This window comes from Sturnira hondurensis, unplaced genomic scaffold (genome assembly GCF_014824575.4).
Source record: "Sturnira hondurensis isolate 20B ecotype Veracruz unplaced genomic scaffold, ASM1482457v3 Scaffold0015793, whole genome shotgun sequence".
NCBI lineage: Eukaryota > Metazoa > Chordata > Mammalia > Chiroptera > Phyllostomidae > Sturnira > Sturnira hondurensis.
The window spans coordinates 1,638,966-1,655,950 of NW_028088424.1; the positions used below are offsets into that span (position 1 = coordinate 1,638,966).

The 16,985-nt window shown below is 40.7% G+C and overlaps 1 protein-coding gene across 3 annotated transcripts in view; it reads left to right on the forward strand.

Moving 5' to 3' along the window:
* The window catches only part of BCO2 (beta-carotene oxygenase 2), a 44,639-nt gene that overhangs the window by 674 nt on the left and 26,980 nt on the right, over nucleotides 1-16,985 (forward strand). For 2 of the 3 annotated variants that reach the window (XM_037065593.1, XM_037065592.1), the window contains exon 2: nucleotides 5,708-5,912. The exons of the other annotated variant lie outside the window; for it this stretch is intronic. In XM_037065593.1, the coding sequence (XP_036921488.1) occupies nucleotides 5,708-5,912 (205 nt within the window). The remainder of the gene's footprint in view (nucleotides 1-5,707; nucleotides 5,913-16,985) is intronic. 3 annotated transcript variants of the gene reach the window in all.

Consider the following 16,985-nt stretch of genomic DNA (forward strand, 5'->3'; position numbering starts at 1 on the left):
TATTTATTTAATTTTAGAGAGAGGGGAAAGGAGGGAGAAAGGGAGAGAAACATCACTGTGTGCTTGCCTCTCACATACCCCTTACTGGGAGCCTGGCCAGCAACCAAGGCATGTGCCCTAATGATACACCGTGCAGCCAAGAGGGGGGGCCCCAAAAGGGATTTGGAATGCTGTCCAGAACTCAAGCTGTATAGGAAATATTGGAGAGACATATAAGATGTCCTCACCCCTTCCCCCACAGGTGTGAGTTGGGGGAAGGGACACAGGGAGCAGGAACATGCAGGGCTGTTTTGTACAGCCACAGCCTTGCAGCTAATCCATGGCATGGTTATTTAACATACCTATAGCCTTTGGTGGGTCACTTGGATATGTTAAATGGCTGTGGCCAGGCTTAGAACCAGGGGGATGAAGTCACTCCCCTCCCCCCGAAGATGTAAATGGGGGGCAGGTCCCCTGAGTTACAGCACCTGCGTGGGAGCCTGGAGAAGACTGGCCCCAAGACATAGGGCCATACCTGCCCAGACTCACGATGGCAGCCAAGTAAACTTGCAATAATATAGAAATACTGGCAGGTGTAACTGATTGTGGGAGGAGCTGGAAATAGAGGTACAGAGGAAGATTGGCTCAGGGATTTAAACCCAGACACAGCAGCCACTGGGGAGGAGAACCATATGCTTTTGGCCAGAATGGGGACTCCCATAGCCATGTGAGAGAGAATCACCATGTAGCTTTAGCAAGGGAGCCTCTTGGTTTTGGGCAGAGTGAGGACCCCCTCTTGGCCAGGTGAAGGAGAAAAGCCACATGGCTTTGCCAGAGTGGGAACCCCTGCAGCCAGGTGAAGAAGAAAGCCATGCACTTTTCGTGGAGTTCAGACCTTGCAGCTTCGGTAGAAGAGGCCCATGAGGCTTTGGGGTGCTCCTTTTGGCTGCATGGCCTGGGAAGCAGGAAAGAATTTGCCTGGAAAAATGGGTACAAAGAACTCATGCCAGTGGACCGTGATAAGGTGCCACATGACCTTGGATTAACTGGAGATCCTGCCTGGAGACACAGCTGATGGTGCTAGGGGCCTGAAACACGGACGTGTGGGCTTTTCCTGAGTTACAGTACCCAGAATTAGGGCAGGGGGAGAAGGGAGCCCTGTGTGTGTGTGTGTGTGTGTGTGTGTGTGTGTGTGTGTGTGTGTAGGTGGATATCCTAAAGGACTTTGATATTTTAATGAAGATGTTAGGTTACTGCATTAAGTCTGTATAGCATTAAATAAACATTTTCTTTCCTTTTCACAAGTCTCTTGCATTGAGATGTCTTTCCAATTGGCCACGGATGATGGGGCCCAGTAGGTGGTCCAGATGGTATTAGTATACCATCCTCTGGAGTCCGGCCTGGTGTATCTGTTCCGTAACACTAACTGGCAATCAAACTGGTGACCCTTTGGTCTCAGACTGGTGCTCAATACACTGAGCCACACCAGTCAGTGCTCATGATTTTATTTTATTTTATTTTTATTTATTTATTTTTTTAAAAAGATTTTATCCATTTATTTTTAGAGAGGTGAAGGGAGGGAGAAAGAGAGAGAGAAACATCAGTGTGTGGTTGCCTCTCACATGGCCTCCATTGGAGACCTGGCCCATAACCCAGGCATGTGCTCTGACTGGGAATCGAACCTATGACCCTTGATTTGCAGCCCACACTCAGTCCACTGAGCTACGCCAGCCAGGGCTCATGATTTTATTTTTTGAAATGGGCTGATATAGAGCTATTAGAAATCATGCTGATATATGCTATAAACTTTAAATTATTTAATTCAGTAATTCAGTGCATGTCAGTGTATTAGGTGCTGGGGTAAAGGCAAAAACCAAGACCTTGTCTGTACTCAAGGCATCCTGGTAGGAGAGTTCATGAAGTATATTAATCTTTATTGCATGAGTAGAATACGAAAGTGCCATAAGAGAGTTAAAACAGTTGTTGTGTGAGTTCAGACTAAGAATCAGTTTTTGCTATAAGAAATAATGTTGTATTTATAAAACAAGTGACAAGGACACTGGATCTTGAAGGATGAATAAGTTAAGTGCATTTTACCTGAAGGATGTGAGAAATATGCAAGGTGAAAAGAAGGGTGCAGTTATGATGTTGACATGGTCATCAGAGGCATGGTCCAGACTCCACTGGAGTGAGAGCAGAACTGAAGAGGCAGGTTGGTGTGAGATTGTACAGTGCCTTCATCAGTGCCTGACCAAGCAGCTTAGAGTTTCCTTGGTAGACAGTGAGGAGTCATTTGTGAAGATTTTATGGAGGAGTATGTGATATAATTAAGTCTGTTTTTAAGAAGATTGATTTATTAGCAGTGCTTTTCAGCCTTTCTACATGATAGGACACATAGAAACTGAGAATCGTTTTTTCTCACACTGAAGTAAATTGGATGGAATCTGGAGCTTCAATAAATTGCTTAGAACAGGAGGTGATTCTCTGGCCATCCCAGGGGTTAAGGGGATCAAGAGGCCCACCATTTAGGAAACCCTGGTTTAGAAGATAGTTCCCTTATCTGATTTCTCCTTCCAAATAAGAGGCTGTGATAATAACCATCTAATAGGTTGTGAGGGCCTAAATTAGGACAGTAGGAAGGAATTGACTGATAGGCAAGAAAAGCTGAAGTGCTGAATAGGACAGTTCAAACCAGAAGAAAAACTTGTGGGGTTGCCCTGGAGAGGTGGACTGGTAAATTTAAAAAAAGTTTTATTAATTGATTTGAGAGAAAGACAGAGAGAGAGAGAGAGAGAGAGAGAGAGAGAGAAAGAGATACCAATTTGTTGTTCCTCTCATTTACACATTCATTGGTTGATTCTTGTATGTGCCCTAACTGGCGATCAAACCCACAACCTTGAGCTATGGGATGACGCTCTAACCAACTGGGCTACTTGGCCAGAGGCTAAGTTCTTGCAAAGGATTTACTCCAGGCACCCTTGCAAACTCCTGAGTTCTACTAATTTATACAAGTTATCCTATATCATCCCCTTAGCATCCTCTTTCTAGCCCTTTGTGGGTATAATCAGTAGAATTCAACCTGCTAGTGAATGTGAAGAAGAATTCAAGGCCCATGAGTTGTTGAAGCTAGGTGATTTAGCAAGTGGGAAACTGATTTGGAAGCGGGATCATGAGGAATTCTCTTTTGATATATTGAATCACCTGCATAAAGTAATTGGTGACATTAAGGGTCTACATGAGATTACCAAGGAACAGTGCTGAGATTAAAGAGTAAAGGTCACATCTTTTTAACCCTCAGCAGTGCCCAACACTTTGTTGAATAAATAAATATGAGGGGGACACAAAAGAACCCCAGAATTATCTTCTGGTGGGTGGGCCCCTTATAGTACAGGCTTCCCCTGCTAGGTGAGTGTTCTAGGAACCCATCTGTGTCAGTGCACCAGCAGGGTTTGTTATGAGAGGCTGCTTTAGGCTTCAGTGAGTTTTGTTGAAGATTCTTTCAGTGTATTTGCCCATTTCACCATGGATGATTTACAAGTGCAACTGCCCACATTGAGCCGAGTGTTTAGCAGTTTTTTTACCAAAAAATGGCATGACCCCCATGCACCACCCTCCCTATTCACCTTATCTTGTTCTCAGCAACTCTTTTTTTGTTTCCTGGATGAACAAGTCCTCAAAGGGAAAGGTTTTGCCTATGTGAAAGAGATGGAACCAAAAATGGCAGAAGCACTAAAAGGCATCAAAATCAATGAGTTCAAAAACTGTTTTGAGCTGTGGAAAAACGTCTTGGTAGATGTACTGCATCAAATGGAGAGTACTTTGAAGGTGACTGAAGTTTAAACATGTAAGATGGCACAGTTTTTAAATAAATTCTGGGGTTTGGGGTCCTCCTCATAATCTAAAGAAAGAATGTATTACATCTTGTTGGACTGATTCTTAAAAGCTACATAAATAGCCTTTGCCAGTGTGGCTCAATTGGTTGGAACATCATTGCATATACCAAAAGGTTGGCAGTTTGATTCCCAGTCAGCATCCACATCTCTCGCAGTCTCCACCTCCATCTCTCCCTTCCTCTGTCTCTAAAATCAATAAACATATGTTTAAAGCTACATAAATAATAGCTAAGATTTTTTCAATATTCACAATTTCTTAAATCTTTGCATTACCTAATCCACTTGTTATTTATAATCTTAGGAGCAATAAAAATGATCATTATCCCCATCTTAGAAAGGAGGGAGGTATACAAAGAGGTTAATTGTCTTGCTTGAGGCTATTTATCTGAAAAATAATAGGCAAGATTTTAGCCCAAGCATTCTGGAGCCAGGTAGAGGCTGGGCCTGTTTTTTTTTTTTTTTACTTCTTCTCATTGTGTATCATTCATTCTGATTGGGTACCGCGCTTAGTACTAAAGCAGTTGTTGTGCTCTGATTGGCCAGGCCCATCATTTGCCGAGTCCTGTTAGGGTGGAGTCAAGTCTACTTACCCAGCACAGGGACTGAGGCAGAGGAGGTGCCTCCCCAGAGGAAAATCCTAGAGGTACAGTTGCCAGGAGGGAAAATGGTTGCTGGGCAATGAAACAGTGGATATGTATTAAACTTTTATTTGTATTGTATTTTTCTGGGTATGTTTCATGTGCATTATTCCATACTAACTACCTGATCTCCTTGGGCCCACATTTTTAAGCAATACATTATGCTGCATCTTAAAGTATTTGAGATAGACTTTGAACAATAGGTAAAATTTCCTCAGAGATAGATTACTGGGAAGGGCATTCAGGGTAAAAGTGAATTTGTGAAATTAGGAAAGAGTTGAGTTTGACTGAATTGTTACATAAAGCAAAGTAGAAGGTCTCATGTACTTTAAACTATATTTTTTAAAGAAATGAGATAATAAATATAACACTGTAAAATATCTTGCTAAAATGCAAATTTCACTTTAGAGGAATAGTGCCCCTATGTCTTAGTTGTTGTAGTTTAGACTTTTATCTCACTGTTAAGGTTTTATAAAATAAAATAAATGACTGTATTTTATAGTGCCTCATTAGTTATATATTTGACCACCCCTCTGTATGAGGCAATACTGCCTTTTGAACACTAAGTGTGCAATAATAGGAACAATTTCCAGATCTTTGTTATATAATCATCATTTTTTTTCTTGTGGCTTTTGAATTTCAGGTAATTTTAGACTACATATCACTGCATAGTTTAGTTTATGACACCCTTCTCCTAGAAAATGCCATGTAACATTCATGTGTAGATTAAAATAGAAGAAATTAAATTATAGATCCTATTGAATGCTCTCCATAAATCCCTATGAAATTTTTGAGGTCACATTCTGGTGTATATAAAGTACTACGGTCAACATAATTATGATAATGTTAAATGATGGTCATTTTCATGATAACAGTCAGGTTGCTATTAGCACATCTAGGGTTAGATTCTATCTTGTGAGAAGATGAGCACTGTTCAATTATAAGAAATGATAATAATAATAATTAAAGTCCTGAGTTAATTCCTAAGTATATTTGTACAGCAAAGATAGAAAAAGGATTGTTGTTAAAAAAAATAAAGGAAGAACCAAAGAACTGATCTGAGAATGAGGAAAGAGAGAGAGGAATTTGGAGACTAATTTGGAGTTAGGTTTACATTTCCCTGAGCAGTAGGGAGAAATAGGCATATTTATAGACGATTGGTAAACATTTTTTGTGTATTTGATTTCTTCTTCACAGTTTTGAAGAAGTACACAGAAAATAGCCATCAGACAAAAGAGATCTTCAGCAAGCAGGAGAGTCTTCCATATATTGCACCATTACTGACCACGGTGGAGGAGACTCCACAGGTTATCTCTGCTCAAGTCCGAGGACATTTTCCTAAGTGGCTCAATGGATCTCTACTTCGAATTGGACCTGGGAAATTTGAATTTGGCAAGGACAAGTAAGCTTTGAGTTTTGGAAGATTTGAATTTCTTAGCATGGACTTGTTCTATTGAATACACATTAATATGTTTCTTCTCTGAGGCTGACATTGCCACGTGATCTCTTTTCATTGCAGATGAGGAAGGTAGTCTATAAGGAAAAAATGGAGACTTAATTCTGTTTAAAAAGTTGATATTTCTGTTCTGTAGATATTATGAATTTGAAGTTCTCTGAAGGTTTATGCCAAAAGAGAAGTATCAGAAATTCTGTGCCAAGCTCTATTTCACCACAAGTTCCTGAAGGAAGAGGTAGTGTCTTCTCTTCATACCACTGCCGCACCCGGTACTTCCCAGACACAATGGAGCTTTCAGTTCCCCAAACTGGACACATTTTATTTCTGCTCGGAGTGTGGCTTTGCTCTGTTACCTTTCTTCTCAAGTCTGATTTTTATCATTCAGATGTCAGCTCAAATTTCATGTCAGTTGAGCCTCCCCTGACTTCCCAATCTAAAAATGCTATTATTTATTATACTACCTATAATGTAATAAGTATTTTTTGTTTGTTTTTTCTCCTCCCCCCAAGTATTTTAATTCTTTACAAAACATGATCAGTGTCATTATGATGTTTTTTTATTGGCTTTGTTTCCCCATTAGAAAGTAAGTTCCATGAGGGCAGAGACATTTTCTTGTTCACCTCATATCCCCAGTATCTAGATAGTGCCTTGTACTTCAATGGCACTCATAAATATATGTAGACAAATGAAAAAATACCAAATAACTCTTCAGTGTATCACTTCTCTGTGTGTCTAGTAGGCATTTAAAATGATGTGAAGAAATCCCTCTAGTAAGGAAGGAATATGCTTTGCTTTAAACATTTAAAAATATTAGCCATCTTTTCATCTAAAAGTTTTGATCTGTATGAAGCTTTAAAATATAGAAAAGAACAGGGAAATGTCTGTGTCACATTCTCTGTTTTGTGTTTCATGCTAGTGTTCCCATAGGTTTGTTTTAAATTACAATCATATATGTAGAATTTTTTATGGTGGTATAATTGACATGTGTCATTAAATTAGTTTCAGGTGTATAACATAATGGTTTGATATTTATATATATTGTGAAATGATCACCAAAATAAAAACATATCACATACATAGTTACAAAAATTTTCTTGTCATGAGGATTTTACTCTCTTAGCCACTTTCAAATATGCAATACAGTGTTATTAAGCATGGCCACCATTTTGTACATTATGTCCCCATGACTTATTTATTTTACAACTGCAAGTTTGTACCTTTTGACCACCTTCACCCATTTTGTTCCTCACACCTCTTGCAACCACCAATCGGTTGTCCATATCTATGAACTTAGTTTTTGTTTATTTGTTTGCTTTGTTTTAGGTTCCACATATAAGTAAGGTCATATGGCATTTGTCTTTTTCTATTTTCCTCTGACTTATTTCATGTAGCATAATGACTAAAAAGTCCATCTATGTTGTCACAAACAGCAAGCATTCCTTTTTGTAGCTGAATAATATGCCATTGTATATATGATATGTACATATAGCATATGTATTCCATGTTCTTTGTCTATTTATCTATTGGTGGACACTTGGGTTGCTTCCATATCTTGGTTATTGTAAGTAATGCTACAATGAATATGGGTGCATGTATCTTTTTGAGTTAGTGTTTTTGTTTTCTTCAGATAAATACCCAGCAGTGGTATTGCTGGATCATATAGTAGTTCTATTGTTAATGATTTTTAATGTTTTGATGGACCTCCATACTGTTTTCCATATTGGCTATGCCAACTTTGATTTCTACCAACAGTGCACAAGGGTTTCCTTTTCTCCACATCCTTGCCAAAACTTGTTATTTCTTGTCTTTAAAAAAAACCCCTCAGCCCTGCAGATATGTTTATTGATTTTAGAAAGATAGGAAGGTAGAGGAAAAGAGAAAAGAGAAAGAAACATTGATGTGAGAGAGAAACATATTGATTGCCTCCCATACATTCCTTGACCAGGGATCAAACCCACAACCCAGGTATGTGCTCTGACTGGAAGTTGACCTGCAACCTCTTGGTGTATGAGACAATGCTCTAACCAACTGAGCCACTTGGCCGGGACTATTTCTTGTCGTTTGGTACTATATAGTCTACTAAATGTAAGATGGTATCTCATTGTGGTTTTGATTTGCATTTCCCTGATGATTAATGACATTGAACATCTTTTCATATACCTGTTGGTTATCTGTATGTCTTCTTTGAGCAAATGCCTATTCATGTCTTCTGCCCAGTTATATGAGTATGTGTGTGTATACATATATATGGGTATAGGAGTGTATATATACATCTGAGTATACATATATGTGTATATATATGGATACCTAAGTAGACATAGAATGTATGAATATAGATGATAGTAACCAATTTTTTGCCTCAGTTTAAAACAGTTTACACTATCATCAGCTTTTTTATCTATATTGCTATGAAATCTGAATAATCATTGTTTTCAATGGCTGGATGATATTTCAGGAACAATGACCTTTTAAAAAATGTGGTAAAATACACATAATATAAAATTTACCATTTTAAGTGTACAGTTCAGCAGCATTGAGTACATTCACATTGATGCTTTTATCACCACCAGCCACCTACTTTTTGTATTGCAAAACTGAAACTCTATACCCATTGAACAATAACTTCTCTTCCCCAAGGCTCTGGTAAGCATACATTCTACTTTCTGTTAGCTACAACTTTCCTATGGGCTTGATGGGAATCTGATTGTGGTCCAGCTGTGCTTTCCTAGCTGTTGTTGGGAACAGATCAAGAATTAGTGGCATGGCCAAGATATATTTCTTAATATCCCAAGTATTTTAATTTGCTGAACCTGTTGCACCTTGTCTTCACTGAATAATGACTTATGGTAGTGCTCAAAGGCAATAAAATGCAGTGGTCCCTCACCCCAACCGCTGCTCAGGAATCCCTTAAGAAGTTACTTTTGAGGCCCTGGGTGGAGACTAGTGTTGCGGGCGAGGGTAATGGGGAGAGATGGTTTGTGTATAGAAAAAGAGTGAATGAGCTGATCCTGCTCCTAAGTGGATAAACTCTGCTTTTCCCTACTTCACAGATTTGGATTTCATACAAGTTACAATTTGAAAAAAGCTTATGAGGCAAAAAGAAAGAGAAGGATGAGAAGGAGAAAAATAAAACTACTGGTTCAATCCCCACAGAGAAACAGCCTCTTTAAAAGGCATATGGTATTTCATCTGCCACAGAAGTAGCTGTAGTAAATTTTAAACAAAGCAGCAGAGCTACTCATACCTAGGTTTTCAGTACAGTTCTCTTTTAAAGATAACATCTTTGTGGCACAAGTGGGTAGTGCGGCTGGTCCCCGTGAGTATCTGATTTGTCATTCAAATCAGTTTTTTCAGAGCCAGCAGTAGGCACTTATAGCAACAACAGGGTCTTGCCCTGTCTCTTGGATACCGAGTATAGATATCTTCAGGTCAAAGACAAGACACAGTGACACTTGGTCTAGTGGTTGGCTCCTTGATTAGACTTAAAGGAAGGGAGAAGAGCTAGTCCTTGTAACCCTTCACCTGTGGATCAGAACAGCCCCATCAGAACAGCTGTGAATCCCTGGTCTCTTGGTTAGATGCCATGTAATAGGTCTCTGTCAGCATGCAGACATAGTAGTGACATGACATGACATTCTTCAATGAAAAATCTTTGTCAGTGATTTCACTGAAGGCATGTTTATTGTTTCTTTTTTTATTTGTTTGTTTTTAAGTTATATGAATCTGGGCAGAGTAGTAAGTATCCTCAGCATCTCAATATCTGCCAGTCTCCTGGAATGCCTCCAGGATCCATGATGAAGGTAGTGGAGCGGCCTGGTTCCTTGGCCATCCCACTGCAATGACCGTCCCCCTCTGTGCCACTACCACAATGCCATGTAGCAAGGCTACATCGGAACCACTTCCACAGAATTGCCTACCCTAGAAATCTTGAACTCTGAAACTCTACTCTCTCCCTGGAAGTGGGGGTTTCACACTCCTCCATTCCCATCCAACTTATGTTCAGTGACATCAAGTTCTCCTCTCCTTACTCTTCTGTGTTCTCTCAGTTTATCTATCAGCTCTGCTTTAATGTCTTCTCCCTGGTGCAGATTCCAAGACAAGTCACTTCAGAGACACTCTCACCACCATCTTCACTTTTCTGGTGATTGATTGCTGCTTTTCCTCTGACCGATTCTAGTAGTTTCCTCCACTTACCATTTCGGCCTGCTAGAGGAAATCACATAAACTTGCAGGTTGATTCAATGACAAAGTTATCGTTTCCACCCTGTTGAGACCTCGGTACCATCATTGTTCTTTCCAGCCTCCCACAAGGTCCCTTTCTGGAAGCCTCCCTCGTTCTCCCTGTCCTATCACTCTCAACAGATAAACCCATCTATTTTATAATGACTAGAGGGGCGTTTAGAGTTGGGCTCCTTCAGTGTCCCCCTTTCCCACCTCCAAATCTCCCCACGTACACACTCATCCCTGCCTCCTCACTATCTTCCTCTCCTCTGGAACCTTGCTGCATTGTTCACGCCCCTCCCCTTGCATCTGTTTCTCCTTCACTAACCCCTTCTCTCAGCCTACAAATGTCGTCTCATACTCAACACCCTCATCCTCTGTTCCACCCTCATCACCAGCTACCCTTTCTCCTCCCCTCACTGCTTCTTTTTTTATACTTCCTAATGTCTTCTCAGTTCACTGCCATTTGCTTTAAACCCCACCACTCTACAGTATCTGTTTTCAGAAAGGTCACCAATGCCTGTTAATTATTAAATGCAATGGGATCCTTAGTTCTCAACCAGACTTTTGTACATTTGACCTTACTGACCACCCATCTTAAAATTCTCTCATCACTGGGTTCCCACCCAAGGTATTTTCTCTTTCCCTCTGATTGCATGTTCTAAAATGTTTTTTCTTGTTGCTCATTTCACTTCCTTGTTCCTTTAATGCCGATATATCCCATTATCTACCCTGCACATTCCCTTTTCTCTCATTGTATGCTTTCTTCTGGATTGTGGAAATACATTCTTTGGAGTATGATGCAGTGGGTTCAAATTCCATTTTCATCAGTTATCAGTGCTCTGATCTTGAGCAAGGTTTCCACGTGGAAAATGGGGCTAAAAATATCACTTTTGATGGTTGGGTTTGAAGAGCAAAGAAGACAGGCGCATACAGTGCCTCTTGCAGTGGCTGATGAAAATCGCCACTTAGTACATTTTCATTCTCTTCTTTCCCTTTCCTGCCAAATAACGTCTTATAGTTCACCTTACTTGTACGCCCAGGATTTGGAGTCAGCACTGAGTTCAATTCTTGTTCTCACACTTACCAGCATTGTGACCCTGGGCTTGTTCTTGCTCTGAACCTTGGTTTCCATGTGTGTGAAATGGGAATGATAATTTCTCACAGGATTACTGTGCATGTATGAAAAATTTATATATGAAAAGATACAGTAAAGTGGTTAGCACAGTCCCTGGTGAGTGGTAAGTGCTCAGTAGATGGTGGTTATTACCTTTCATTTGCGTCTGTGGTTGTACCTGCCATACATAGATCCTCTCAAACAAGCACCTCCCACCCTCACCCCTTGTGCGCTACACCTGAATTTTGCCAGCTGGCTGTGGAACATCTCTACCCTGATGTCCTACAAAGAGTTGAGACTCTTATTCAAAGCTGAACTCTTTGCTTTTTCCCAACCTGGATCTTCACGTATCCTCCATTTCTGTTACACTGTTGTCATCCCGCTAGTCATTCAGGGTGGCTTTTTGGACCCTCTCTTACCAGTCACCTCTGATTTGTTTGTGGACTTTGTGATTTTGTGATTCTACTGCTTCAGTCTAGGCTCTCATCCTCTCTCATTGGAACTGTTTCCTCATTTCCTGGTTTGTTTCTCCCAACCTGGATGTTTCTCTTTCCCGTATTTGGCGCCGTGTCCAGAGTGACCTTTCTAAGATGTGGGTCTCACAGTTTCGGTCTCCAGTTTCAAAACTCCAGGCTTTCCTGCTGAGGGTCTTCAAGCCCTAAGTCTGAGTGCTGGTAGGCCTTGTGCTGACCTATGTGTCCATCATCATTGCCTCCCCCCACACTAATTTATTAACTGGCTCTTCCTCCAAGATGCCATATGCCTTCACAGCTCTTTTTAAAAATCACCTGTCCCTAGGGATGCCCTTCTCCACCTGACAAACATTCTTAACAAACCAGCCAATGTTTCCTTCCCTTTTGGCCCTTCCCTGACTCCCATGTCCTCACACATGTTGCTCCTTCTGTGCATGAAAAGCAGTTTGAACATTTCTCCATTGTTGCAGTAATCACTTTGTGGCATAGTTATTAATGTGCCTGTAAGCACGGGGTTTGGCACAGCTCCTGGAAGTGTTGATTGATTAGAATAAACGAATGCATGAAATGACAGGGTCTGGAAGGATCTTGGGAGATGGAATCTAAGAAGTTGAAAATTATTAAAGGTAGAGGACTTCTGGCCAAGATGGAGGCGTGGGTGAAAACACTGTGCCCCCTCCCACAACTAAATTTAAAGATAGCAAAATTTTAGTAACAAAAATGCAACCATAACAGTGAAAATTGAACTGTATGGAAGTCCGACAACAACGAACCATTCAGCCAGACTGGTAAGAGGGGCGGAGTCAGCAGCGGAGCAGGATCAGGCTGGAAAGATTGTTCAATCTGACCGACCTGGGAGCGAAGGTGGAGGCAGTTGGTGGATCCCAGGCATGGGGTGGCGACAGGCAGACCCAGTGAGGGTGCAGTGGGGCTGGCTGACTGCAGTCACACATTCACGTGCAGATAAACCAAGCAAAGGATGGAACAGTGAGACAAACCGCTCAGGCTAAGGGCCCCATGATGGGTATTAGAGCCTGAAAGCACCAACTGGAAAGGTTTTCTCAGGGTTGAGGGGCTGGGAGAGGCTCCCAGGCTCACAGAGAGTTCATTGGAGAGACCCACAGGGTCCTGGAGAGTACATGGGCCCACACACCTGGGAACCAGCACCAGAGGGGCTCAATTTGTTTGTGGGAATCTGCAGAGGGGACAGAAATCTGAGAGAGCAGAGTGAAGCAAAGCGCCATTTTTTTCTCTCTCTGACCCCACCCCCACATACAGCATCACAACCCAACAACTGGGTCGCCCCACCCTGGTGAACACCTAAGGCTCTGCCTCTCATACATAACAGGTGCGAACAGACCAAACATATGACTCAAGAACAGCTGAAAGCCCCAGAACCTATAATTCTAAGTGACCAAGAAATAGCTAACCTTTCAGATGTACAGTTCAAAACACTGGTGATCAGGATGCTCACAGAATTGGTTGATTTTAGCCACAAATTAGAGGAACATATGGAGGCTAAACTGATTGAAATGAAGGGAAATGCACAGGAAAACAATCGTGATGGAAAGGAAACTGGGACTCAAATCAAGGGAATGGACCAGAAGGAAGAAAGAAACAACCAAACATAAAAGAACAAAGAAACAAGAATTCAAAAAAATGAGGAGAGGCTTAGGAACCTCTAGGACATCTTTAAACATTCCAACATCCGAATTATAGGGGTACCAGAAGGGGAAAAGGAACAGGCACGAGTGGAAAACTTATTTGAACAAATAATAAAGGAGAACTTCCCCAATATGGCAAAGGAAATAGACTTCCAGGAAATCCAGGAAGCTCAGAGAGTCCCAAAGAAATTGGACCCAAGAAGGAACATACCAAGGCACATCATAATTACATTACCCAAGATTAAAATGAAGAAGAGAATTCTGGAAGCAGCAAGGGATAAGGGGACAGTCACCTACAAAGGAGTACCCATCAGACTGTCAGCAGATTTCTCAAAAGAGACCTTACAGGCAAGAAGGGGCTGGAAAGAAGTATTCCAAGTCATGAAATCCAAAGACCTACATCCAAGATTGCTCTATCCAGCAAAGTTTTCATTTAGAATGGAAGAACAGATAAAGTACTTCTCAGATAAGGTCAATTTCAAGGAGTTCATCATCACCAAGCCCCTGTTATATGAAATGTTAAAGGGACTTATCTAAGAGAAAGAAGATAAAAAATATGAACAGTAAAAAGACGTCAAACTCACAGTTATTAACAACCACACCTAAAACAAAAGCAAACTAAGAGGACAGCTAGATCGGGAGCGGAATCAGAAATGGAGATCACATGGAGGGTTAGCAACAGGGGAGTGGGAGGAGAAGAAGGGAAAAGAAGATACGGAGAGTAAGTAGCATAGATGGTAGGTAGAAAATAGACAGTGGGGGAGGGCAGAATACTATAGGAAATACAGAATCTAAAGTACTTGTGACACATGGACATGAACAAAAGGGGGGAATGGTGGGGGAGTGGTGTGCTGGGTGAAGGGGAGTGAAGGGGGGATGGGACAACTGTAATGGCATAATCAATAAAATATATTAAAAATCATTGAAGTTAAATGTGGATGCAGAAAAGAAAATTTACAAGTGTAAGGATGAACGAGATGTGGTTTAACAACAGAATGTGTTAAAAATTACTCAGAGATTTTGATTGACAGTTTAGTGTGGGTCAATAGTATGAAACAGTAACAAAGAAAAACTAGAAGGAAAGAAAACAAGATGGAATATATTAAATGAGGAAGCTGTGTCATTTTATACCCAGAATTTTTTTGTGTTTCACTCTACATATTGTGGTTTTAGAGGGATTTAGACTAGAATAGCAATAATTATTGACACTATTTTGTTTTTTATTTTATAGGCTAAGGGAGGGAGAAAGCGAGAGAGAGAAACATCAATGTGAGGGAGAAACATTGATAGGCTGCTTCTTGTACGCACCCCAACCACTGGGGACCAAACCCACAACCCAGGGATGTGCCCTGACCAGGAATTAAACCTGTGATCTTTCACTTTGTGAGATGACAATGAACCCTCTGAGCCACACTGGTCGGGGCTATTTTTAATATTTTTGAAAAATATTGCCAAAATAGAAAAACTACTAGCTAACATAATTAAGAAAAAGGGAGAAAACACAAATGTACTACATAAAAAATATCAATGGGAAAAAAACATTGAAATAGATAAAAAAATTACAAGAGACTTTTCATGCCTCTCTTCTAATACATATGAAAACCTTTTAAAAGATCAAATTTCCTGAGGAAATACAGGTTATCAAAGCTGGTAGAGATAGAAAATTTAAGCTGATTGATTTTTGTAGAGGAAAAAGAAGTTCATTAAGGAACTACTGTACTTCTCAAGAAAGCACCAGGCCTAGATTATTTCACAGGGATAGTCTCCCAAACCTTCAACTATTAGACAGTCTCAATGCTCAAAATGTTACTCCAGACAGTTTCAGTCAAGATGGGGGCATAGGTGGAAACTCTGCTTCCTCACACAACCAAAAGGGGATGACAACCTATCTAAAATCAATAAACAACCAGAAGTGCCAGAAAATCAAACTGTGTGGAACTCCAACAACCAAGGAACTAAAGAAACAGTCAACCAGACCAATAAAACCAGCAGATGGAGAGAACCTGTGGCAATGTGGGGGACTGTGTGGGCAGGACTGGCTGAACCGAAACTGAGACTCAGAACTGACTGTAGACTATGGCAGGGGTTGCCATGGTGGGACAAACTCCCAGTCTCACATGAGGGTTCATTGGAAAGTGGGGCTAGAGCTGAGCAGGCAAGCTGCATTGTTCCTTCTCTGGCCCCTTCGCCATAGACAGTGCCACAACGCAACAAGGGCTATTGCCCTTCCTGGGTGAATACCTAAGGCCCCAACCCCTTCCAACTTAAGAGGTGCCCTGAGACAATGAAATAGGACAATGAAAGAATACAGCAAAATTTCAGAAAGAGAACTAAGCGATGAGGAGATAGCCAACCTATCTGATGGAGAGTTCAAAACCCTGGTAAGCAAAATGCTCACAGAACTGACTGAGCTTGGTTGAAAAATGAAAGAACAAATGGATACTCAAAGTGAAATAAAACAAAATATTCAGGGAACCAACAATTACAGGAATGAAACCAGGACTCATTGATTTGCAATGAAAGGAAGAAATAAACATCCAACTGAAACAGAATGAAGAAACAAGAATCCAAAAAAAAAAAAAATGAAGAGAGGCTTAGGGACCTCTGGGACAACTTTAAACAGTCCAACATCCGAATTATAGGGTTGCCAGAAGGAGGAGAACAAGAGCAAGAAATTGAAAACTTACCTGAGCAAATAATGAAGGGAAACTTTCCCAATTTGGCCAAGGAAATAGACTTCTAGGAAGTCCCAGAAACTCAGAGAGTCCCAAAGAAGTTGGCCCCAAAGAGGAACACACCAAGGCACATCATCTTAAGTTACCCAAGATTAAAGATAAGGAGAGAATCTTAGAAGCAGCAAGAGGAAAAGAAAGGGTCACCTACAAAGGTGTTCCCATAAGACTATCAGCTGATTTCTCGAAAGAAACCTTGCAGGCAGGAAGGGGCTGGAAAGATGCATTCAAAGTGATGAAAGTCAAGGACCTACATCTAAGATTACTCTATCCAGCAAAGCTTTCATTTAGAATGGAAGGGCAGATAAAGTGCTTCCCAGAGAAGGTCAGGTTAAAGGAGTTCATCATTACCAAGCCCTTACTATATGAAATGTGAAAGGGACTTATCTAAAAAGTTGAATAAGATAAAAAACTATGAACAGTAAAATGACAACAAATTCACATCTATCAACAAATGAGCCTAAAAAAAGAAAGACAATGAAAACAAAAACTACAGAAACAACTAGAACAGGAACAGAATCAGAAAAATGAATATTACATGGAGGGTTTTCAGTGGGGAGGGGAGAAATAGGGGGGGGAAAGGTACTGGGAATAAGAAGCATAATTGGTAGGCATAAAATAGATGGGGAGAGGTAAAAAATGATATAGAAAACAGAGAATTCAAAGAACTTATATATATATAACCCATGGACATGAACTAAAAGGGGAATACTGGAAGGTTGGGTGGTGCAGGGCAAAGGGGGAATAAATGGGAAAAATTGGGAAAACTGAAATAGCATAAGCAATAAAATATACTTCTAAAAAGGTTACTT